Genomic DNA, 25,298 nt, shown 5'->3' on the forward strand with positions numbered 1-25,298 from the left:
AGACCTGCTGTCCCTGGGGAGACAAACCACTGGCTCTCCAGCCTCCAGCCCCAGCTTCCTCAGCCTTACCAGAACCTGGTTGCTTGCTGAGGTTCCCCACTGAGCCTGAATCCTGTCCTTTGTCCCCGTGTGCACCAGGCCTTCATGTCCCTGCCACGGAGTTCCCTCAGGACTGTAGGATGTCAGCTCCACCGTGACATCTTTTTGGGAGGACACTGCTTCCTGTGCCAGGGCCCCAGAAAAGAGGGGCTGGGGTTGGAAACCCTGTTTGGTTTCGAAATGAGAATTATTTTATTATTTAAATCACAAAATTAATGCATGCTAATTTTAAAGATTCAGGTATTACAGAACGTTAACAAATTAAATGAAAAAGTGCCCTGAATCAGACAACATAACTTCTCTAAACATTTTCTCTCTGTCCTTCCAGTCTCAGTATCTCTCTCTCTCTCACACGCGCACACACACCACACTTTTACATAAATGAAAACACTGCTTTGTTACCTGGCTTTTCCACTTACTACATCTTGACTAGCTTTCCATGCTTTCCAATGCAAACATTTTTCTAGGTGACCTATTATCCCATTATAATGGTAATCAGTCATTATTTAGCTACTTCCCTATTGCAGAATTTTGATTATCCTCATTTTCTCATTATTGTTAACAATCACCATACATAAAATAGCACCTTTTCCATCTCTATCATTTACTCTGATTTATTTTTCTCCATAGCATTTATTATCACTTGACACAGTATGTATTTATTTTGTTTGTTGTCTATCTTTCCAGAACATAAGCAGTGACTGTGTTTATTTTGCTTATTGATATATTGCTAGCATCTAGAACAGTACTCGGAAAACAGTAGGTGCTGTGCTCAGTAAATATTTGCTAAATGAATGAATGAACAAGGTGATTAAAATACTTCTTGTGCACCTGTCCAATTAGCTTTTTAGGATAAATCCCTAAAAATGGAACTGCTGGGCCAGTGGGTATATATATTTAAAATGCTGACACATATGGCTAGACTGCCAGAAAGATTGTGCCAAATTATTCTTTGGCAGAAGTACCTAAGGTCCCAAGGAAACACAGCTTTTAATGGATCTACCCACCAATTCCCAGTGGGCCGTGACCCGCCTGGTTTTGAAAGTCAGCTTCCTCCTTCAGAAAGTTTCCCCTGATTAACAGTAGAGAAAGCTCTCTTGTTTCTACTTACTCTTCCATTTCCCAAAGCTTTACTCTTGGCACCGTTCTAGAAGGGTCCTTTAACCCGGCCAGGCAGGATGCCACCTGGTTTTCCCACCAGATTTTAATTTCTGCTAAGGTAAAACAGGGCTGGGCCAGGTCCAGGGTCTTCTCTTTTTTTGACCTTTAGCAGGGTTTCCACACACGAACCTATCTCCCAGCCTGGTCATACAGCCTACTAAGTGTCCAGGCACCCTCAGCCTCCTTCATCTACTCTTACTTCCTCAAGTGCTGTTCTTATTTTCCTGTATTCCTCCAAAACCCCCCTAGAGCCTGTATTCACTCTAGGCACTAGCAACTTGTCAGCTTTGTGGGTTTCATCAGGACTCAAAAGACAACAATGGTGATGCTAATATTGATACTGGTGATGATAATGGCGTTGATGGTGATAATGAATGGTCCACCAGGATCGAGCTGCCCAGTTCACTCAATATTCTACGGGCATTCATTCCATTGGTCTTTAAAAGAATCTTGTGAAAAAAGGAAGCCGAGGATGGGAATTACTCCTAATTCATCAACGAATAACCCGAGGCTCAGAGAGGTTAAAGGATGAGCCTATGGCCCTACAGTCAGCAAACACTGGAGCAGAGACACAGAGTCGAGTTCTTCTGATCCCAAATGCCCTTTTTCCCATTGGCCCTCACCTTCTAATGAAGGACATGGACTGGGGAGGGTCTGGGGTGCTCAGGCTTCCGAGGACCACACAGCCTGCAGCTGCCTTGTCCCTCATGCTGCCATCGAGCCAGTGTACACAACTGCTGCTGCTCAATATTTGGTGCCCGCCACCTCAGAAGCAGCTTGGTCCCAGTGGGTTTGCCACCACTGTAGACTCTTCCTTCCCCACAGCCACCAACCTGAGGCCTCCTCTGGCTCCTTCTCATTTTCAAACTCCTCGACAATCTCTTGGAGCCACAGCCCACTGGGTCTGATGCCTTGAAAGACTCATACAGCCTGTTTGTCCACTGGCCTTGGGACCGGACGTGTAGCCAGATGGTGTCTGAGCAAAACATAAGGGTGGGGTGAATGCTGGGCTCCAACAAGGAGCAGGCCTGTCTCCCCTGGGTGGTTGGGGCTGGGTATCCACTGTTCAAGTCCCAGGTTGGATGCTCTTCCTCAGATCCGGACTGGCAGCCACAGTCACAGGACATGGAGATCAGATCTCTCTGGTGCAGACCTTGCAAATTTTCTCAGTGAAGTCAATCCAAACCTACACAATAAGGGTTCAGTCTCCTCTGCCAGGGCAGGCGTCAGAGCGGCCCCGAGTGTACTAGGAGTTCCCTAGGGGTGGGGGCCCTGCTTCTTCCATCAGGCTAGGGTTTCACCAACATGGGGACCATCTCCCTCCCACATTCAACCAGGTGCCTGTCAATGGCTCTGCACATAGTAGGTGCTCAACAGGTGGTGGGACCAACATCTTTCGTAGTGCCCAGTACCTGGGATGTAGCAGGTGCTTACTAAGATTCTCTGCTGAGTGGATGACTGGCAGAAAGGGGATGTGGGTGACTACGCCTCTGCTGACGGGGACAGAGAGAATCCACACATTAAGGTGAGGAGGTCCCTAAGAGTTTTCCTAGTCTGGGGTTCTTACCCCTTTTCTTTTATTTTAAACCATGAATTATTTGGGGGCAGTTCTTTGAAGGCAATGGATAAATTCCTTCTCAGGATAAGGTTTTTAAATACATAAAGTAACATACATAGATATTATAAATGAAACCAGTTATGAGACAGTTATCAAAATATTAAACAAGCAAATGTGTGATTTAAGAATACAAGTGCTTCTTTGTTAACACGTGAAATAATGAGATCCAGAGGGAGTCTCGTGGCCCCTGGAAATCTGAAGCAGTGATGAGGTATCGGCAACATCTGTCATGTGATATAAAGGAATCTACACTTTTTATTTCGAGAAGTCACAAGTATTGTTAACATTACTGTGGTTTGTTGTCTGCATTCATAATTGAAGAAAAGGCTGAATTTCAGCTAGAGGTTAGTGAAAATAAAGATGTCACTTTTTTTCCCCTTATCCAAGTTCATGAATGAACTTGTTCAACCCTGTAATACAGAGGCCCGGAGTGGTGTGTATATACTCTCACAGCTTTGTGCGGAGTGAACTGAAAAGTCAAGACTGCAGCTCAGGTCCTCGGACCTCTGCTCCCACATACCTCTCTGAGGCATCTTTCCCCTTCAAGGTGCAAGTGCCAGGAAGGTTGAGCTATGCCTTGTCTACACGAATGCAACCTGAAGTCCCTCACCCAGTAACTCATATGTAAAAGGCCTCCATAAATGTTGGTTGAGTTCAATCGGCCACAGCTGCCAACCTGATTCCCATTCTTGATTTCTGTAAACAAGCTCTGTAAACAGTCGGAATATTTACCAGTCCCCATACGGACTCACTAAGCTTGTTGCAGGAGACGTGGGCTCAAGAGATAGGCAAATTCCAAGCCGAGCCCCTGAAGAAACCCCCTCAAGAATTGGTCAGATAAATGACCCATCATATAGTAAACACAGCCATTATAATCAGAGTCATAGCTATATACTGGAATACTATGCAGACATGAAAAGGAAAAGTTCTTTTTTTTTTCCGAAAGAACTGACATGCAAAGATCTTCACAACATACTGTTCTCCAAGAAAAGTGGGCCGCAAAACAGTGTGAACAGTCTGATCCCATGTGTGCAAAACTATCTCTGTATCTGATTACCCATGTAGATATAGAGAGATCTGGAAGGCTGTTCAGCAAAAAGAATGACAATAGTTTTTTTTTTAATTTGAGGGATTTTAATTTTCTTCTGTACATATTTCTATATCGTCTGAATTTTCCGAGAGCACATTATCTTCTTTAGAGAACAGAAAAGGGAAGAAAAATAGGAAGAAAATAACTCACCCTCTCCAACCCCCATGCTTACCTTCATCCCGTTGCACATCCAGGCCACCACTCAGGTGATTCCAGGGCAGGTGGTGTGCAGCCTAACAAGGAGAACCTCCACCTTGGGTCTGTTCCCTGAGCTGCGGGAGCTGGGTCCTGCTGGGCTCCAACTCAGAGGCATCCTGAGTGAAGCTAAAGCTTTTAATGGGGATGGGTCAGAGAACTCCTTTACCCCTCATGATGCCAAGCAAGGGTCTCACTGTAACAGGCCACGGAAAGCCTTTCCTGTCACAAGCACCAGTAAAGTGGGTAGGCCAGGAACACAAGGAAAGTACACTCATGGGTGGGGGTCAGAGGACAGATGGGCGAAGAGAGGGTCTGCTGAGCCGTTCTGTGGGTGTGGGGAACCCACAGAGAAATGAGAGTGGTACAAGGCTGTGGGAGAAGGGTGTGAGGCAGTCTGCTGCCTGGGGGTCCGCAGGGCTCATGCCCACAGGGAGCGGGGAAGTCCCGGCTTCTCGTCACAGCCTCCTTGAAAGTGCTCCGGTACCCCTTTCTCTGAGCCGGCTAGTCCTCTGCTTAAGATCTCTGTGGGCTCCCAACTGCCTGTGCCATCCAACTTTGCTTCCGATCTGTATTCCAAGTCTTCCTTGGTCCTACGCTGGCTCTAATTGGCTTTGCCAGCCACATTGTCTGCCTTTCAATCTTATTCTGACTCTCTTTCCTGTTCTCCCATGCTCTCTCTGTCCCTCCCTTCCTTCCTCCCTACCCCACCCCCACCCTTAACTCTAACTTCAGACTATTCCATGTTTCCAGGTTTTTATGCTTTTGCCTATGCTTCTCCCTCTGCCTCCTCTCCCAACTTCCTAGTCCAGTAAACTCTGACTGATCTTTCAAAGTTCAGCTGAAATGTCACATGCCTGTGAAGCCTCGCTCACTTACCCCACCATGCCAGGTCCTCTTCTGTGACCTTGGCAGCACCTGGTACAGCCCTGACCATACCATTCAGTAAGTGTTTGCCTGTCTGCCTCTTTGTTTCAGAGGGAGCTTTCGGAGGTCCACTTTGCAACTGTGGTCTTGTTTACCTCCATGCGCCTGGTTCCCAGCCCGTGCTTGGCACACGGCAGAACTCAGTACCTGTCTGAATGACTGGAGGAGTTGGCTTACCTCTCTGCTCTGGAGCACTGCTGATGGTGAAGGGGTGCCACTCGTAGCGAGCAATGGTGGGGATGTTCAGATACAAGTAATCGCCAGGTCTGTAGTTGAAAAGAGGGGGCCTCTTGATGAGAAGATGAGTCACCTGGGGAGACAAGGAGATCAGCATCATTTGTACAGACCCAAAGCTGACAGGAGGGCAGAGGCTGGGCCATTCTCCACTATACACCAGGCCAGCCCAGATAGGAGATCCTTCTGTGCCTGTGAGTGGGGGCCACCCCTGCAGCACATCTGCCAACCAGGGATGGGCAAAATTCAGAGAAGGGAAGAGTCAGGCTGTGTCTGGAGTAAGGATCATGGTTCAATCCCACTTATGGTGTAAATGCTGTTTTTCAGCAGTCCCTTCCTCTGTGAAGTCCCGCTGACTGCTCTAGCCTCTTTCTTGGAACTACTGTAGCACTTGGCCAGCATTCCAACCACTAATGGACACCTCCCCTGAGATAACAACATCCTTCCAGAAGATAGCTTCCGTTTATTCAGCACTTACTGTGTTCCAGAGCCTTGTGGAGTACTTTCTTACTTCTGGTTCTCACGGTAACTCTCTAAGATGAATGCCATACTTTTTTCACTTTATGGATGAAAAGCTGAGGCTCAGAGAAGTTAAACAGCTTGCTCAAAGCCACCAGGTAGGAAACCATGGGATCTGAATCCAATCACAGCTGTCTAATGCTAGAGCCTAGACGTAAACCACACTCTCATTATTTAGCTTCTATATCCTTACACTTCAGTTGTCCAGGGCCTAGTCCACCCAGAGCTGCCTTCCCTTTCTCCATAAATTTGTCATTTGGACACGTGGGAGTCCTAGCCTCCATTCTCTCTCTCACCCCAAAATGTAACCAGTTACCTCCTGAGTCTTTCTGTGATATGCCCTCTCCTCATCCCACAGCCTCTGCCCCAGGGTCGAGTCCTTCATGAGCCCTCATCTACCTATGTGCAAGAGCCTCCTAAATGGTCTTCTCCAAGCTGTCTTCTTCAAAGCAACTAAAGGATCTAGCTGGAATATAAACTATCTTGATACCACCACCCTTCCTCCACCCTGCTCAGGGGTTCCCCATAGCCTATAGAGTGAGAGGCTCCATTCATCATCAGGCCCTGCCCATCCCTTCAGCAACACCCTTCCCTGTCTTATCTATCCAACAAATTCCTACTCATCTCTCAAAACCCTGATATGGCATCTCCCACATTCTGAAGTCTTCTCTAACCTCTCAAAGACAAAGGGACTCTACTTCTGGGACTCTACTTCTCTCACCAACACAGCCCTGCACTGTGATGAAAAGGCCGACTCCCTGCTAGCCTGTGAACCTGTGGAAAGCAGGAGAGTGCCTGAGCTTTCTCTGTGTCTCTGTCACCTAGCGCAGGGCTTGCCATCTTGCAGGTACTTAATATATGCTAACTGAGCATGTTCTATGCAGACCTGGCCTTAAGTGCTATCCTGCCTACCTGTCATTGCCCTTCCTATGGTGTCACTCCTGAAGCACTTTGCTTATCTCCTCCACTGTGCTGGGGTTCCCTGTTTCCTTGGGCATCCAGCTGCTGTACCCTACCACCACCTGCACTCCCTTTGCACCTTGGAGGGAAGGAGATTGACTTCCACAATGCATAGGGCTGTCATGCGGGACACCACCAGTCCGATGGCCTTCTCCAAGAAGAACAAGGTGCCAGGGATCAGCAGCCACTTCCAGAAGTTGGGTCCATGTAGGATGAGCAGGAGCCACATAGGGAGGTAGGACAGGTGGGTCCAGTAGAACACCTGTGGGTGTGAGGGGAGTGAGCTGCCAGAGCTCAAGGCTTGGGGTGGAACAGAGCCAGGGCTCAGGGCCATCCTTAGAAGCACATTGCCCAGAGCCTTGGCCCTACACACCTTCTCCTGGGGACTAGGCTGGGTAAAAGGTTGGGAAGCTTCCTTGTTTCTTTGTTCTGGGGGCCTGGCCCAGGGAGCCTGTAAGGGAAGATTCCCGGTGCCAGCAGCAAACATCTGAAACATCTGCCTGAGGATGTTCTGGGCAAAGTGGAGCACCCTCAAAGGGTTCATGAGCACCAATGGCCCATCACACTGACCCTTTCTCAGGGAAGGGGGTGGGGGATGAAAAAAAAGACAGTTTTCTGGGAGGAGAGAAGAAAGAGCTGAGTGCTGAATTTTAATGCCTGCCCTGATACTAGCTTGAGACCTTGGCCTGATATATTACTTTTCTGAGCATCAGATTCCTCATTGGTTAAATGAGGATGCTGATTCCTACTTTAAAGGATTGTTGCTGACCCAGAGTAGGTGCTCTGTACATTTCTGATATGATCAGATTAGTCCAGGGGGCAGCCAGGGTTCTAATTCTCTGTGACTTCCTGTGTCTTGAGGAGGCTAGAGAGAGGAAAGCAAAGAGGAAACTAACATGTTCGGAGCACCTATGAAATGAAGGTGGGAGCCCAGCCTGGGAGAGGCAAAGGGGCAAGGGCAGGGCACCTCGAAGTGGCCACTCCTGCGGATGCAGGGGCTGGAGCAGACGAACATGAGGAGCAACAGCAGCAAGAGCGCCACGCCGGTCGGGGATGCCAAGCCATGGACCCAGCCAATGCCAGGCCTTGTGGTGAGCAGCAGTTCCCAAAACTGGAAGGGGCTAGACTCAGACTGAGCCCGGAGTGCTGGAGACAAGCACAAGACAAGCTCTTTCCACTCCACATGCCCTCTGTGGTCCCCACTCCGCCCCCATAAGAAACCCGTGTACGCAGGGACTTTCATCCAGAGCACCGGCTTATCCAGGCACCCCTTTTCCACCCACTGAGCAGGAAGGACACATGAGGGCCGGATAAATGAGTGGTCTGTGAAAGACTCGGTTCCCACAATCTCCCCAGCCCCAGGGCCACTCACCGAAGTTCACAATGTGGGCCACAGTGTGCACGAGGGAGAGCCCGACAACCACGTAGCCCATAAGCTGGTGGAACTGGATGTTTTGGTCCAGAGGCAGGACCTGAGCCAGCCATGTGGCCCGCAGCCATGTGAGGCAGCGCCTGAGCATCAGCACCTGGCAGGCAAAGCAGCAGAGAGCCTCAGCTGGCTGTCTCGCTGTCCTGTCCTCCAGCAGTTGTCTTCCTGAGCTGGCTGGGCTTCCTGAAGGGGCCCCATCACCATCCCCCTCACCCCCAAGCCTGGGCCCACAGCTGGGGTCTCTAAAGTAGGGTCTCCAGAATTAGAGCAGGAAGAGAAAATGTTACAGAACACTTGCCAATATTACTTTTATCTAAACACATGAAAAGCACATGTGCTTTTACTAATATTTAATATCTATGTTGACATGGTGCCCTCGTTTAGTCTATATGTCAGATGGGCACATGTCACTTATGGTTCTCGAGGTGTCCTGGAGGAAGACCTGGCTTTTTAAGGGACTTTTGATGAGGAGTCCCTCACTTGCTCTTTTGCTTTCAATGTAATTCTGCACACCTGGATGTGTGGATGTGCAGATTACATTGTCAGGTTTTAATTTAACTAAGCTAATTGCTCCTCACAGAAAGCACAAGTAGCTTAAAAATGTTCACTGCAAAGAAAGTGCAGATTGAAAATAGTATTAATAATGCAATAGCAAGTGACCAAGAAAATGAGTCATGTGTCTCCCACTCCTGGTATGAACTTTTTATAGCCAGTTATGAGGTTAAAAATACAATCCACACTAATCAGAAGCTGATAGTATCAAGATGAGTATTTGAACTAGAGATGTACATCCCTGATCATTAAGAACAAACCTTGCCTTATAGTTATATTGTGCCATAAGTCTATTGGTTAATGATAATAGAGCATGCATATAATTATAAGTAAATGAACATATATTAGGTTATTGGAAAGGTCTTTGTTTTCTGTTTGTTTTTGTTTTGTTTTGTTATAATTGTAGGAGTGTGCAAAAATGCTCGGTGACCTCACTCCCTGGCCCAGAGGATCAATAACATTGATTCTCTAGTCTGACATTTGAAGCCTCTTGAAGTGCTCCCTCTGGTTGGAGCCCTACCCAGCAGCCAGCCCCACTTCCTTGGGATCCACCACAGGGTTGTTGTGCAGATCAAATGGAAGGTGCTTAGCATCCTAATTAGAACATAGTAAAGGGCACAACAATGCTAGCTGTGCTATTTACGAGCTGTGTGATTATGGACAAGCTACTGTCCCTCTCTAGGCCTCAGTTCCCACCGCTGAGTGTCACTGCAGTTGATTTCTAAGATGTCATCCTGCCCTGGCACTCCAGGTGTCCACGCCACGTGTGGGTCGTTTTGTCTATGAGGAGCCTACATCAACCCCCTGCCCACTTCCCTACACTGGGCCCTCAGAGCCCTACCGCGATGAGGCTGCAGTCAAAGTTGAGGCATTGGCCACAGCCCTTGGCCACCATGACGCTGACGCCGAGGGCCCGGTGCGCACTAGCTGCCAGCGCGAATAGCAGCACGTGGAGGCCCACGTAGGCAGTCAAGCAGAGGAGCTGGCTGCGGTGGTTGTGCCAATAGGCAGAGGTCAGTGGGCGAGGCCGGTACGGGCACAGCTGAGCAGTGGGGGGCTTCAGCCAGTGGGCAGCGCTGCAAGAGAGGGGCTCCAATCAAGACGGATGGGGTGGGGCGTGCTGGGGTCGGAAAGAATCTGGATGGGGTCTGATGGGACCACTGGAATCTGAACCTAGAGACCCACTCCCTCTGTAGCCCCCTAACTCTTTGGATCCTTGTAGCAAGCGGGCCCCTTCCTTTCAGAGTAGAAAACAGCTCAAGCGACTTGCTTAGTTACACAGCTGGGTGAAGCTGGGATGGAACTCTGGTCTGTCTGATGCCACATCTGTGGCTATTTTTATTACCTCTCCTTACTTCCCAACTGGGGAGGGGGGGAGGGAAGGGGCCGGGAAGGCATTGGAAGAGGATAGGAGAATTTGAGAAGTGTTATGGCAAATAACCTACAAGAAAGTTAATACACAAAGAGAATGAACTACAAACCTGGCACTATTCAGAGCTTGGAGTCAGACAAACTTGAGTCTATTACAACCTATTTATATTATTTCTCCACAGCCCTTATCATATTTGTATTCCTTTAGTTATGTATTTGTTTGATATAAATTACATGCAGCCCCAGCAGGGCACCGCCATTATTCAGAATAGTGGCTGGTACACAGTAGCTGCTTGACCAAGTTGAATAAATGACTGCCTTTTCAAATTACTTGTGTGATCCTAGGCATATTCAGGTGAAGTAACTTTAATTTCCTTTTGTAACTTTCATTCCTTTTATAACTTTAATTTCCTTTTACAAATGTACCAGTTTATGCCCTGCACATAGTAGGTGCTTAATATTGAGTTGATTCTGAAGCGACACAGTAGACAAGGGAGGTATGACAATAGCCACCCTGCAGGATAGACCTTTGTCCCCTATGAAAAAGTGAGCAAGACTGGGCTAAGCTGGTTTGGGGCACGGTGGGGTAGGGCGGGGTTGGGCTGTAGACCCGCTAGGCTGGGCTCGGCTGAGCTAAACTGGGCTGAGCTGAGCTGGGGCAACCCGGCGGGACTGAGAGATCGTGAGTGAGTTCAGGGCACTCTTCACACCTGGAGTGTAACCCAACGCGTGCAGTGCCCACGTCGGAGACCGGGCTGTACCTGATGGTCAGGTTCTCCATGACCCCGGGGAAGCGCTGCAGTTCGTCTCGGAGCTCGTCGAAGGTAATGGTACCACTGCAGTCCTTGTCGGCCGACTCGAAGAGCGCCAGCGTTAGTTGGTCCAGCTTCTCCTCTGGCAGCGAGATGGCACTCTCCCGCAGGCACGACTGCAGCACCGTGCGCAGCTCGTCCGCGTCGATGGAACCGCTGCCTGTCCCAAGTGGGGATTAAGCTGAGTGTGGGTGCCTGCTCCCGGACCCCACTCTGTACCTGCAGATGCCCCTGCCCTGCACAATCATTGCATGGAGTGATGAACTTTTCCTGATCGCCCACCTTCATCCTCCCGCCAACCAACTCCCTTCCGCCATATAGACCAGGCAGTCAAAGGACCCAGGCAGTCATAGGACATGTGTCACTCTCGGCTCACAAACTTTCCATGGCTTCCTACTGCAGAGCTCAACAGAAATTAACGCCTTCCCAAGCACGGACAATCTTGGGCCTTGGTGCACGCCTTTCTGCAGAATCTGCAGCCTCCTCTCTAAGAACCATGGAACATCTAGGACCAACTGCTCAGAAGATACACTTGCTTGCTTAATCTACAAGGAGCTGTGTGCCCAGAGCCTCAGCTATCCAGAGGCAAATCGAATATGAAGTTGTGATGAGGGAAAGATCCCTGTTGTTCCCCAGCTTGTAGCAGACTCTGCTCATCGGTATTGTCCTGACAGGCCACATCTGGGCTCGCAAGTACAGCATGTGGCCTTATGTGAACATGAGTGGCTGAAAGCGATGTGAAAAGGAAGCCAGAACTATTAACTGAGATGAAATTTGGGGCATTTTTTTTCTGTACATATTTTCATTCTTCAGGAGCAGGAGGACCCATCATTAATGATTCTTTGGCCTGCTTTGGATATAGACATACTTGTGGCAACATTCTTCGGCTTCATATTAGCTATGTGATGCTGGGCTATAAGGCATTTAGAGTAGTGAAGCTTATTTTGCTTGTCTCAGAAATTGGAATAATAATTCCTCCTTTTACGAACTGGTTCAAGAATGAGAGATAATTAATTACAAAGCACTTAACGCAGAATTTAGAAGAAGGTAGTTGCACATAAATGCAAAGTCTTCTTACTTTTGTGATCATCGTTTGGGTCAAAGCCAAAGTCTGTAATCCAGTAGAGTCTAACATATCACTCTCCAGCCACACCTCCTATCCTCAACTTTCCTAGTCAAGAGCCACCATGCAACAGGTTTCTGACCACATCCAGAATGCCAGTCCCTCCCTTGCACCCTTCACACCCTCTTGTCTGTTGAGCTTTATTCTCTCCTTGGGCAGTGCAAATCCAGGGTCCTCCTTCACAATTATCCTCATGCATACATTCTTCTTCCTTATCCCTCTATCCTTCTGTCCCACTGGCCTTAAATATATCCCATCTCTGGGTGAATTCAACCACCTGTTTTCTCCTTTCCTACACCAGTCCCCGAGAGGGCAGGAAGTATTTGATCCCCAGCCACAGCAAGACTTGCAACTTGCCGGACAGGCCTCTTCTACTTCTCTGTTAAGGTCGCTCTCACATTGCCTGCAAGAAGCCCTGTCTTCTTCCCCACCTCTGTCTTCGAGAATGTAAGTGGGCTGCTTCCTCCTGTTACAAGCCAACGTCTCCATCAAACCTCAGGTATGAGCAAACTTAGTGGTCAGAAAACAGTCAGTGAAGAGGATCCCATGATGACTGGAATGGGGTCTGAGGAGGATGCTTGGGAAGCAGGCATGGTGAATTGCCCATGGAGTGGGGGCGGGGGGAGGGGCGGGGGGTGCGAGCAGGCTGTCAACTTAGGGAAAAGGGTTCCAGGAATGAGGTCTGGCTAGATTGGGAATGGGAGCCAGAGAAACCCCACAGGCCAGAAGGCCTTGCCCAGGAGCAGGCCTGCAGCTAGGCTGAGCTTTTCAGGATGGAAATCCAGCCCTGTGTCTCCCCTGCTCGACACTCTGTGATGGCTCCACATTGCTCGCTGCACTGAGATTGGGGCCTGTGTAGTCTGGCTTCACTCGCCATCCTGGTCTCATTGGGTGCCTCTTTCCCATTTCAGCTTCTTTTGCTCTGATGAGTCCAAGCCTTCTGAGAACTTTTAAGCTACCAAAGATGTAAACACCAGAATATTCATTGCAGCATCATTTATAATGCCCATGCCCCCTACCCTCAGAGGGGGACAAGAAAGGATTTCTCCATTTTGGTAACAGGGTCTGTGTAAATAATGATAAACAGCTGATATCTATAAAGGGTGTACCTATACTAGGCACTGTTCTGAGTTTACATAAGTCAACTAATTTAATCTTCATATAAACATCATGATTATGTAGTATTACTATGACCATTATTCTCATGTAATACATGAAGAAATTGAGACATGAAGGAACTTGTCCAAGGTCACCTGGTTAATAACTGGCGGAGCTGAGATTTGAGCCTAGGTAAACTGGCCTCAGAGTCAGAAATCTTAACTACTAGGCTGTGCTACATGGAACATGGCATCAATACATATAGTGGGGTATGATACAGGCACTAAAAACAATGTTATAACTATGTTGACTTACCATTTCACACCCACTAGATTTGCTATTATAAAAAAAAAAAAGTCTGGCAAGGACATGAAGAAATTGGAACCCTTGTGCATTGCTGGTAGGAATATAAAATGGTGCAAAAAAGTATGGCAGTTCCTCAAAAAATTAAAAATAGAATTGCCGTATGATCCAACAATTCCGCTTCTGGGTTATATGCCACAGGAATTGAAATCATAGTCTAAAAGAACTATTTGTATACCTATGTTCATTGCAGCATTATTTGCAATAGTCAAGAGATGAAAACAACCCAAGCATCCACTGATAAATGAACAGATAGACAAAATGAGATACATATATACAATAAATTATTTGTTATTCAGTCTTCAAAAGAGTGAAATCTTGTCACCTAGTACAACATGGACCTTGAAGACATTATGCTAAATGAAATAAGCTAGTCACAAAAGGACAAATATTGTGTGATTCCACTTATATGATGTACCCAGAAAAATCAAATTCATAGAGACAGAAAGTAGAATGATGGTTGCCAGGGGTGGGAGGAGAGTGTAATGGGAGTTAGTGTTTAATGGGTACAGAGTTTTAGTTCGGAAAAGCAAAAAAGTCCTGGAAATAGATGGTGGTAATGGTTGCACAACAATATGAATATACTTAATGCTGCTAAACTGTACACATAAAAATGGCTAAAATGATAAATTTAATGTTATGTATACTTACTACAATAAAAATGATGTTATAAAGCAGTACAGTCTTACATGAACAAACCTTCATATTGTTTAGTAATAAAAGACAATATGTATAGTATAATCCTCCTTTGTTTTAAAAATGTGCGTGTGTGGTCAGTTAGAAGACAGTATAGAAAAATATCATGAGTAATTTTTGCTTTCTTATTTAAATTACTCTATTATTTAAAATGTTCACTGTGGGCTTATATTATTATTGTTATAAAGGAAAAGCAACAAAGAGATTTCTTTTTTCAAACATAGAAGAAAAAAAAGGAAAGCTCTGGTTTCTGGTGAGTTGAAACAAGGGCATTTGTCTCCTGGGCCAGAGTCCTCTCTTCTCCTCCAGTCCCCACAAAGGGGAGGCAGGGACCAGACAGAGAGAATGTAGGTGTGGCATTGGATACAGAGAGAAAGAACTGTCAGCCTTACCTGGAGAAAACAGCCCTGTGCTGGGCACGGCACAGAGATGTGCTGATTCACTTTTTCCCCTCCCACTGAGTCCCCTCTCTCCCAGAGAGTCCTTACCATCGATGTCATACACCTGGAAGAGAAATTTGAGTTTGTCCATGGGGTTGCCGTGAATGAGCAGGTTCAGAGCCTCCTTCAGCTCCTGGAGGGTGATGGTGCCACTTCCATCTGAGTCAAACAGGGCAAAGAACCGCTCCGCAAAGAAGGGCTGTGATGGGAGAAGGGTGGAGACAGGGCGGTGGGATTCAGACAGGACTCTAGTGCTATCCGCCAACAAGGCCACACCACGACTTCAGTGTCCATGGCCCATCCCGCCTGCTAAGAGCAAGTTTGGGCTCTGGTAGAAGAACTATTCAGAACTCTACAGTGAAGATGCACTTGTGTCTGGGGCTAAGGCCCCCTCCTGGCCCCTGGGCCTGGGCATTTGTATAAGCTCTGTGTCCCTACATACCATCATCTTCATCAGCCTTGCAGTCCTGACCTCTGGTGGCCCGTTACTCAACAGGAGAAAGGGTCAGACAGAGGATCCCCCTGCAGGGTCTCCCAGGTCCTGTCTATCCCCCTTAGAGTGACCTCTAGAGAAAAGTAAACCCTGAGAAGAACTTATAGAGTAGATGTCACTTGAATACCTGTGTCTTTTCCTTGTTGTTTACACTGCCTACAATATACACTTAAGACTTATTCCTAAATGCCAATTCACTCTTTCTTCCTCCCTCCCTCCCTCCCTCTCTCTCTCTCTCTCTCTCTCTCTTTCTTTCTTTCTTTCTTTCCTTCTTCTTTTCATCATGTCCTGCATAGCCCCTCCTTGCCAGGTCTGATGTTAGGCACTGGAAAAGCAAATTAAGAAAACAGGCTGGGTCACTTCCAGCTCTGCTGTGCCCTGAATGCTGTCCTCCAGGCAGGGAGAGAAGCCTGCAGGGATTTTGTGTCTGACCTAAAGAAACCATGAGTTCACATGAAGCATGAAGTCCAGTGTGGACAGTCAAGCCTGCTCTGGCTTTACTCTTTTCCCCAGATCCATTGAATATTTGTCTTTATTACTCTCTACCATCCTGAATGGCCTCTGTCTTAAAACATTTCACAGCTTCCTGTTATGATGGTAACGTGTTGTTAGGCAGAAAGTCTTTTTTTCTTTCTCTACAATTACAATGGAAGGAGGCAGAGCATTTAGAGCCCTTAGTGGTACCGCAGGTACCAGCAAGTGAGAGGTCCTCCAATCCAAACAGGGGCATTCAAATGCTTGTTGGCTCACCTTTATCAAGGATACAAGCCACCAAATGCCATCCCAAAAGACAGTTGGGGAGACAAGTTGGCTTCTGCAGGCTCACTCCTCTGATCTCTCTGCTAATGTCACCATTGTTTTTCAAGCATGCAGACTATTATGGAGATGGGCAGAGGACCACAAAACTGAGGACTGGGAATAGTGTGATGGTGCGAAAAACTTATTTCCTGGAAGGAGGCTTACATCATAACATCACCTTTGCCCCAGAGGCCAGTGGAAATTGTGAGGTCAATAATATTTCTCAAGATTTGACAAGCTACTGATTTCCAACTTCATGTATTGTTTTGAAGATCATAGGAGGTATGGCAAGCAAGAGAGATGGAAGGGCCCCAGTAGCAGAGACAGAAACACTTCGATTCTGCTAGCAGTGGAGCCTTAAGCCCGGAGGAACTCCAGGGACCCAGAGGGAACCTTTCTCTCCTTGTGAGGTACTGCATCCTGGGAACCAGATTGCTCTTCCTCTACAAATGCAGGGGCCCCACTTTTGAAGTAGACACTTGCCTCTTTCACATTCAGGGCTGTTTTGAATTCTTGCAGGTTGATCTCTTCGTTTTCTCCTGCAATGGTCTCAAACTGCTGTGTCACCCACTGAAGCCATTTGGCATCCTCCTTGGCACTCACGGTGCTGAGAGACAAAGGAGACAGGCGTATGGGGTTGGCGAAGCCAAGGGCTTACAGTGGTCCCAGATCCTCTGCCTCCTTCTAACTAGGGCCTCGGGCCTCCCATGGGGTTGACTCAGCACGGCCATGGGAGCAGAGCCTCCCCACAGCTGCTGCTTTATGTCTCTAAGTCACTGTCTCTTCCTTCCGTCTCCCATTGGTTGGCCTAGATTTGTGTTTCTTTAGGTTCTGGAATGACAGGGCCCCAGTGAGATAGAACCCAGACTGTGGAGAGAAGGTCAAAAATGGCACACTCCGGGAGTGCTGTCAACATGACAACAATGACTTTCCCACTCACATTTACACAGCTCTGTACCATTTTCCAAATACTTCCTACTCACTACTTCATTTGGTCTCTGTGACAATCTGATGGGCTATGATATTTTACAGGGAGAAAATAGTCTCATAGCAGTTGAGTAATTTAGCAAAATTTATTCAGCAGTTTAGAGACAGAGAGAGACAGTTCAAATCCAAGGCCAGCGTTTTTTCCATCACTCCCCAGAGCCCTCTGCTTGAACACTTATAGCACAAGCCATGCCAGGACTCAGACTTGGGGTCTTGACTCTGCAGGCCCAGGGCTCATTCTACAAAACCCCAAGGGTATCAGCTGTCTAAAACCATCACGGGTGAGCTATCTATCCAATGATCTGAACAGAGGTTAGTAATGAAATGAGAACACCACTTTCTTATGCATCAGGACTCAACAAACCAAAAATGAGGCACTGAGTGAGGATTTATAGCATCCTGTTGCTATAAATTTTCCTTTGAGAGAATGGCTTTGCCTGTACCTATGAGTTTGATATAACTTTAAATGATTTAGCAAAATCAGTCCTCATTAGTTGGAGATTCCGTATTTGCGAATTCACCTACTTGCTATTTGTAACTCCCAAATCAATACTTGCAGCATCTTAAGCAATCCTCGTGGATATGAGCAAAGCAGTGATGAATTTTGAGTCTCCTGATGCACACGTTCCCAGCTGAGGTTGAATAAGGCAACATTCTGCCTTCTTGTTTCAGTTCTCATTGTGAAAGAGTGTCCTTTTCACGATCTATTTAGTGCTGCATGTTTCACATTTTTGTGCTTTTGTTGGTGATGTTGCTCTTTAAAATAGCCCCCTAGAGTAGTGCTGAAGTGCTGTCTAGTGTTCTAAGCACAAAAAGGCTGGGATGTGCCTTACAGAGAAAACACATGTTAGATAAGCTTTGTTCACATATGAGTTCTAGTGCTATTGACTGTGAGTTCTATTTGTTAACTTTCACAAATCAAAGTTAAAGGTGTCTTTAAATAGAAACACATATAAAACAAGATTATATATTGCTCGTTTGATGAAAAATTTGTGCCCAGATGTTGGCAGGAACCAAAGGCTGTATTTTTCCCTAGAAGTAATTATTCAGAATTCTCTACCTCAGTGTTTACAGTGACTTTATAGAACATAACAATCATAAATAACAAGAGTCAACTATATTTATAAATAAAGATTAAAAATAAATGAGTTAACTTTCATTTAAAGGACTAGAAAAAGAATAAGTACACACATACAGAAGTAGAGAGATAGACTATTAAATAGAAAATCTAAAATTAAGGAACCAGAAAACTAAAAAAGATCAAAGTGATAAATTTATTTCGATTATGATGATGGTTTTACAGATATATCTATAAGTTGAAACTCATTAAATTGTTCATTTTAAATATGCAGTTGTACATTAATTATGCCTCAATGTAGTAAAGAAACAAATTAGTTCTTTGAAAAGACTAAATAGAAAATCATGAAAAAAGAAAAAAAGTGAAAAAAATTATAACATTAACATTGAGAAAGTCAATGAACTCCAGAAAATGGAAGGTTACAGAAATTAGCCTTTAGTGAACTTAGAGAAATTAATTGATTTTAAGAAGTAATTACCTGAACTGACCAATAATCATTTAAGAAATTAGAAAGGCAGTTAAATATCAACCATTTAAAATAATGTCAAGCCCAGCCTGTTTTTATAGCCGAGTACTATCTGATCTTCAAAGAATAAGTCCAATGTCAAACTATCTCAAATTGTAGAAAATAATGGTAAGGTTTCCAATTTATTTTACCAAGCTAGCATTACCCAATCTCAATGAAGATAACACACATGCAAAAGTAAATTCTAGACAATTTTAACTTATAGAGATGCAAAACTCAAACCAGAATATAACCAAATTAAAACCTAAAGTCTGCTTTAAAAAATAATAATCTACCTTTATCAGGAAGGACTTATTCCAGTAATTTAAGGATAGTTGACTATTAAGAAATCTATTGACAACCTTCTGCAACCCAACAGTGCAGTCTGCTAAAGAGTAGTGGTTCTCAAACTGATACATGCCTGTCAGAAACAGAGGAAGCTTGCTAAAACACAACTTTGGGGTGGGACCCAAGAATCTGAACATTTAATCAGAACCCTGGATGTTTATGAACCACGCAGTGTGGTCCAGGCTCACACCTGGAGAAACACTGCCCTGAGGGTTAAACAGCCCCCACTTACTTCACCTCTCACACAGGAAGGTATTCCATAAAGCAGAGAGAGCTCTGGAAAGTGAGCTGCAGATAAGTGCTAACCCAGGGAGAGTGGGGATTGGGTGTCTCAGAAATATGTGTTGGCCTGCAGAATGAGAAAGATATCTCTGGGAAGGTGGTGGAGAAGAGACTGAAACAGCTGGAGAGAGGTAGGCGGTGAGGGCATAGGAGGTGGGAAGGGAAGAAGGCAGTACCGAGGGAGATATAAGTCCTGACAAGGAACTAGGGATCTTCAGATGCCAGAGTTCCAGGGAATAATGTGCTCCCAGAGGCTAGAATTGTCCCCAAGAGGCCAGAATTTTAGGTCCAACCTTGCTTTGTATTAACCGAATAACTCATCCCACTGCACTATAGTTTCCTCATCTATGAAATGTGACAAGCATCCCTCCAACCAAGGGCTGCCCTTAGGACCAAATGAGATTCTATTTGGGAAAGTACAACTGACGAGTACTGTACCAATGCTAGCTATTGTTATTAGTGTGAGTTGGCCATTTCCTTATTTTACAGATGAGAAAACAGGTCCAGAGAGAACTGGTGGCTTATGCAAGATTGCACAGCTTGCTAGTAACCAAGCCAGAGCAGAGCTCAGTTTTCCTGACTTCTGTCCCAGGCAGGCATAGTCACTCTTTGTAGAGCCCCACCAAAAGCAAAGAACCCTTGCCTTTCCTTTGTCCCTGGCATGGGAAGCTTGACAAATGAACCACTCACCCTCTGTGGCCTTCAGGGTCTGGCTGGGTTGGGTCTCCTGGTATGCTCATCCTTTCTCCTGTCTTTCAGACCACAGGTCTCAGAGAAGCTGCTGCCTGTATAGCAGTCTCTATGGTAAAGCCCACGGCTCACCTCTCCCCAGCTCCTCCTCTTCCAGAGTTTCTTAAAGTGCCGCTCACACCCACAGCCCCTCTGCCATCCATGTGTTGACTGGTGGCTGGCTTGATCTAGAGAAATTCCAACCAGGAAGCCTAGTGCAAGGGCGGGGCAAGAGTTTCACTGGGAAGAATACTGCCTGCCTTCAGGCTGCCCCCATATCTTCTACTTTCCTTCCCTCAAGGAGAGAACGCAGGTAAGAGATCTAGAAATGCACCATGAAAAAAATCACCAACAACTCAAGGCAGGCCCTGCTCAGTGCCAATGAGCTATGTGAGACTTATATGATTGCACTAATGTCAATTACCAACAAAAATGTTGATGTATTTACTCTGAGCTGAGCCCTGTACTAGAACTTTACACATGTTGTTCAATTTACTACATGATGCGACCCTGCCTGGTGGACATTAACAGTATTATTTTATGAATGAGAAAAGGGAAACTCAGAGGGGTAGAGTAACATGTCCAGATGGCTTGGCAGGAATCAGCTATGTTGTGCTGACTCTGGAGACTGCATTAACTATGCAAGATGCTAAACTCGGCCCCAACCATAAAAAAATATACTGGAACAGTCATTTGTAGAGGTTCCTGGTCCAAGGGATCCAAGGAAGGACAGAGATCTGCAAGTTCTATTGTTAAAAATGTAAGAGAAATTATACAATTACTTAAATAAAGCCACTCTGCAACTAAAATTCTAAGTGCTTATTATTTTTTGTCCTGCCTGGTAAGAGATCAGCTCGGGCTGATAAACCTGGACATTTGTTGAAAATTAGGACTTCCTACTAGTGATCTTAGAGGTTCCTGGTTTATTTCCAAATGAGAGAAATAATTTTTGTTTTGTTTTGTTTTAAAGCAAGTTGCTAGAGTTCACACCTGTCAGAATGACTATTGTCAATAAATCAAAAACAACAAATGTTGGCAAGGATGTGGAAAAAAGGAAAACTTCATGCACTTTTGGTGGGATTGCAAATTGGTGCAGCCACTATAGAAAACAGTTTCAAAGTTCCTCAAAAAATTAAAAATAGAACTACCTTATGATCCAGAAATTGCACTTCTGGGTATTTATCCAAAGAAAGCCAAAACAATAATTGGAAAAGACATATGCACCCCTAGGTTCACTGCAACATTATTTACAATATTCAAGATATGGAAGCAACCTAAGTGCCCATCAATAGACGATTAGATAAAAAAGTTATGGTACATATGTACAATGGAATATTACTCAGCCATGAAAAAAGAAATCTTGCCATTTGCAACAATATGGATGGACCTAGAAGGTATTATGCTAAGTGAAATAAGTCAGACAAAGACAAATACCGTATTATTTCACTTATATATGGAATCTAAAAACCAAAATAAATGAACAAACAGAACAGAAACAGACTCATAGATACAGAGAACAAACTGGTGAGTGCCAGATTGGGAGGCAGGGGGATTGGGGAGACTGGGTGAAAAAGGTGAAGGGTTGAGAAGTATGAATTGGCAGTTACAAAATAGTCATGGGAATGTGAAGCACAGCATAGAGAATATAGTCAATAATATTGGAATAACTATGTATAGTGGCAGGTGGCTACCAGACTAATGGGGGAGATTATTTCTTAAATTGTATAAATGTATAACCACTCTACTGTACACCTGAAACTAATATAAAATAATATTGAATGTCAACTCTAATTGAAAAATAAAAATTTAATATATATATATATACACACACAAAATTGAAAAATAAACAATTAAAGCAGATTGGTAGAAGAAATTTCTCTAATTCTGTGGCCCACATGGGATACTTTAAAGGGCTCCTCAGGTGGTAGTCATGTCAGGACTCTGGATCTAACAGGGGCTCAACGGAAGCCTCTCTGCTGTCACTAACATATTCCTCTACCCACAGGCTCAGCAGTTCTCATTTAGGCCAGTCCCAAGGCAAGATAAGGTTTGCATAACTGGGATGATCTGATGATGATATCCAGAAATATTCTCATTCTTACTTGGCAAGAGATTAAATCCATTGGGTCCAAATGGTTTAAAACAGAATTCCAGGGAGGATGAAGAACATTTGCTTTGTTTTGTTTTTCTCCCACAAAGGGAACTGCCCCAGGGTTTGCATTGAGATGATAGCATTTTAGGAGGTCAGTCTCATGATCTTAGTTTAGGCTTGCCTTGTTTTTCTTAGAATCCGATTTGGAAAGCCCTTCAAGGTTACAGAGTTCAACCAATCTTTTTTTTTTTTTAGCTTCGATTCCTCTTCCATCCTTCCCCAGCCATTCTTGGTGGTCACCAGTTCTCACTTGCATGCCTCCAGTCACGGGATGCTGACTTGCTTGGGAAGCAGCAATTTGGGGGGATACTTTGACTGTTCAAATAGTCTTCCTCATACTAGAGTGAAGACAGAAATAATAAAGAATTGTATTAAACAGTTTCCAAATGAAAAAATGTTTTGAAGAAACGAGCCAAGTAGTAAATATGAATTATGATTTCAAGTTATGGCCAATTAGGAGAGAAAAGAAAGAATGAGAAGAGATGAGACAGAGTTACCTGTATCCTATTGTCTTTGTAATTATCTGTGTGTCTCTCTGGCTACTCCACCAGACATGAGCTCCTTAAGGTAAAACCTGTGTCTCATTAATTTTGAATCCAGGAAACCAGCACTATGCTCAGTACATAGTGGGCATTCAGTGTATAGTTGTGGAATGAATAAACCATCCTCCATCCAACTAATACTTATCACATGCCAAGCACTGTGTGGGTATACAGAGATGAGCATCTAACATGATAAAGGCAGATACAGAAGTACGTACATGGTGGAGAGAGAGCGCCAAGAAGAGAGCATCAGGAGGACTTCTCAGTGGAAGTGACTGATCTGAGATGGGTCTTAGAGTATGAATAGGAGTTTTTCAGGTGGAAAAGGAAAAGGAAATTCTGAGCAGCAGGAAGATCAAATACAAAGGCATGAAAATGAGGATGCTTCTGTGTTTGGGGAACTATAAGCAGTTCAGGTATAACTAAACAATTACATGAGATGGAACAAGCTTGAAAGCAGAACTAGAGTGGGAAGTAGGAGTCACATCATGAAGGGTTTGGCATAAGGCAAGCAAAAAAGCTAGGACTCAGCTCTGGGAGCTGGAGAAGGAGAAACATCAGATGCTTGCCAAAGTTCAGACAGATTAAAGTCTAGTTTGTACACTAGTACCTGGACAAAGTGCAAGTTTTTAAAAGGAAGATGATAAACATTGTGAAAATTAATTTTTAAAGGGGTCTTCCTTTTAACAGACATTCTAGAAGGACAGAATATTTTTCCCCATAACATTTTTGCATGATTATAAAAGTTATAAACATTAATTATGAAAATCAGAAAAATATCTAAAAGCTCAAAATATGATTTTTAAAATTCACTGTAATTCACCCACTCAGATAAAATCTCTGCTAAAGTTGAATATTTATCTCTAGTCTCATGTAGAAGGTAAGCCAGTATGGGATCCGCGTGGGGTCGTGTCTGATGAATTCATCCACAAGAGCTGGTTTGCCTGCGGGAAAGAAGCCACTGAGGAGAATGGTGTAAGTGGAGGGCTTGGGGTGGCACCTGAGAAGAGGGACGGGAAAGCATGGGTCTGTTCTTTAGCTCTGCTCTTGGACTCTGGTCTGAGCTCTCTGAAGAGAGGGGATTATCAATCAGTTTTGACCAACAACTGCAAAACAAACAAAAGCTTTATTTGGGGGTCTTGAGAATTGTGATTGGAAGACAGATTTGGGCAGAAACCCAACTGTGATCTGAAGAAAGAGTCTATAAAGACAGAAAAAGGGGGCTTGAAAGGGGGCTATACAAGTTATTTTGAAAGAGCTTGATTGGTGCTGGCAAGCTTATTCTGTGCTCAGGGGTCCCCAACCTGGACTGGTAGTGATCCTTGGCCTATTAGCAACTGGGCCACACAGCATGAGGTGAGCGAGTGAAGCTTCATCTATATTTGCAGCCACTTCCCAGCACTAACATCACCACCTCAGCTCCACCTCAGATCATCAGGCATGAGATTCTCATAGGAGCCCCAGTCCCTGGTGCTAAAAAGGTTGGGGACCACTGCTGTATATCATTGACTGCTAGGTGAAAATTTTATTTCTTTATAGAGAGTGCAGCGATGCAGAGCCAGTTCCAGGCACTGTATCAGGGTGTCACCATTCGTAGTTTAGTTCAGTTTCACAGGGAGGGGTATGTGAGCTCAGCTTCCTAGATGCCTCCTGGCTCCATTTCAGATTGCTCTCTTGACAGTATCAACTCCATTTTGCTGTTTTTATTTCATGGGGTGCTCTCTCCTCTTTTGCAGGGAATTCACGTAGCTCTGGTACTGTTTGGACTAAGGGTTCTTGAATATTTGGAGGCCCAGGAGATCACCCCTGCACTGTGAGGTGCTTTCCAAAAGGACACCAGCTACAGACAGTGGGAGGGGAGATGCCCTCAAATGGCTGCCAGATGGTAGACAGCCCCATGATACCAGAGGGGCCAGAAACTGAGCCAGTCTGGCTGGTGAATACGAGGCACCCAAGTGCCCACACTGAGAAATGCCTGGGGAAAATTGGAAGTGGAGTAAGCGATGCCGAAAGCAAAAGGTGTACATAAATGCTAATGACACTTCCTTCACATCCACAAGACAAAGTCAGAAAAGTAAGAAGCTGCAACATAGAACTTCTGGCTAAGATGGCATTAAGTTCACTTTCTGATGCATCCTCGTCTATACCACATACTAAGTAATGATAGATAAAATATTTAGAAAAAGTTTTAAGCTGCTCTCAAAAATAAGATAAACATTTCTCTTGACCAAAGATGAAGCAGAAACACGCAACAGCAAATGAAATGGAAGCTCTAGTCCTGCTCAGCTCTGGGTGCAGAGGCAAGCAGAGGCTTCTGGGAGCTCCGCTGTGGGGAAGGGATATGAACCCCTCGGGCTGAGATGGGCCCCGCTTATGGGAGAGGGGTGAAAAAGCTGCGACTGACCATTGCCAGGGAACTGTGATTTGTATTTTGTACTTAGAAGAAAAGGAGAAGTTGATGTAGCATCCTAGCCAAGACCTGGGCAAGGACTACTGCTGCTTGGTGACTGGACCCACGTTATCGTCAGATTCTTATGGACCAGAGCGCGAAGCCACCAAAGTATGGCCAATACTAAATTACAGGAATCAGTAGGCTGGGCGGAAGCAACCACAAAACTTCCAGAAATGGGCCGAACACGCACACACACACACACACACACACACACGCACGCACACACACACACACTTCAAGATGAG

The 25,298-nt window shown here is 45.3% G+C and overlaps 1 protein-coding gene across 1 annotated transcript in view; it reads right to left on the minus strand.

Moving 5' to 3' along the window:
* The window catches only part of NOX5 (NADPH oxidase 5), a 30,630-nt gene extending 10,625 nt beyond the window's left edge, over positions 1–20,005 (minus strand). The window contains exons 1-11 of the mRNA XM_039865196.1: positions 19,869–20,005; positions 16,462–16,585; positions 14,736–14,886; positions 10,917–11,127; positions 9,626–9,860; positions 8,176–8,329; positions 7,771–7,949; positions 6,883–7,065; positions 5,268–5,400; positions 2,094–2,236; positions 70–264 (exon numbers count right to left, since the gene is read on the minus strand). Of these exons, the coding sequence (XP_039721130.1) occupies positions 70–264; positions 2,094–2,236; positions 5,268–5,400; positions 6,883–7,065; positions 7,771–7,949; positions 8,176–8,329; positions 9,626–9,860; positions 10,917–11,127; positions 14,736–14,886; positions 16,462–16,585; positions 19,869–19,918 (1,758 nt within the window). The 5' untranslated portion in view covers positions 19,919–20,005. The remainder of the gene's footprint in view (positions 1–69; positions 265–2,093; positions 2,237–5,267; positions 5,401–6,882; positions 7,066–7,770; positions 7,950–8,175; positions 8,330–9,625; positions 9,861–10,916; positions 11,128–14,735; positions 14,887–16,461; positions 16,586–19,868) is intronic.
* Between the last annotated feature and the right edge of the window lie 5,293 nt (positions 20,006–25,298).

Source organism: Pteropus medius, unplaced genomic scaffold (genome assembly GCF_902729225.1).
Source record: "Pteropus medius unplaced genomic scaffold, Ma_sr-lr_union100, whole genome shotgun sequence".
Classification (NCBI taxonomy): Eukaryota; Metazoa; Chordata; class Mammalia; order Chiroptera; family Pteropodidae; genus Pteropus; species Pteropus medius.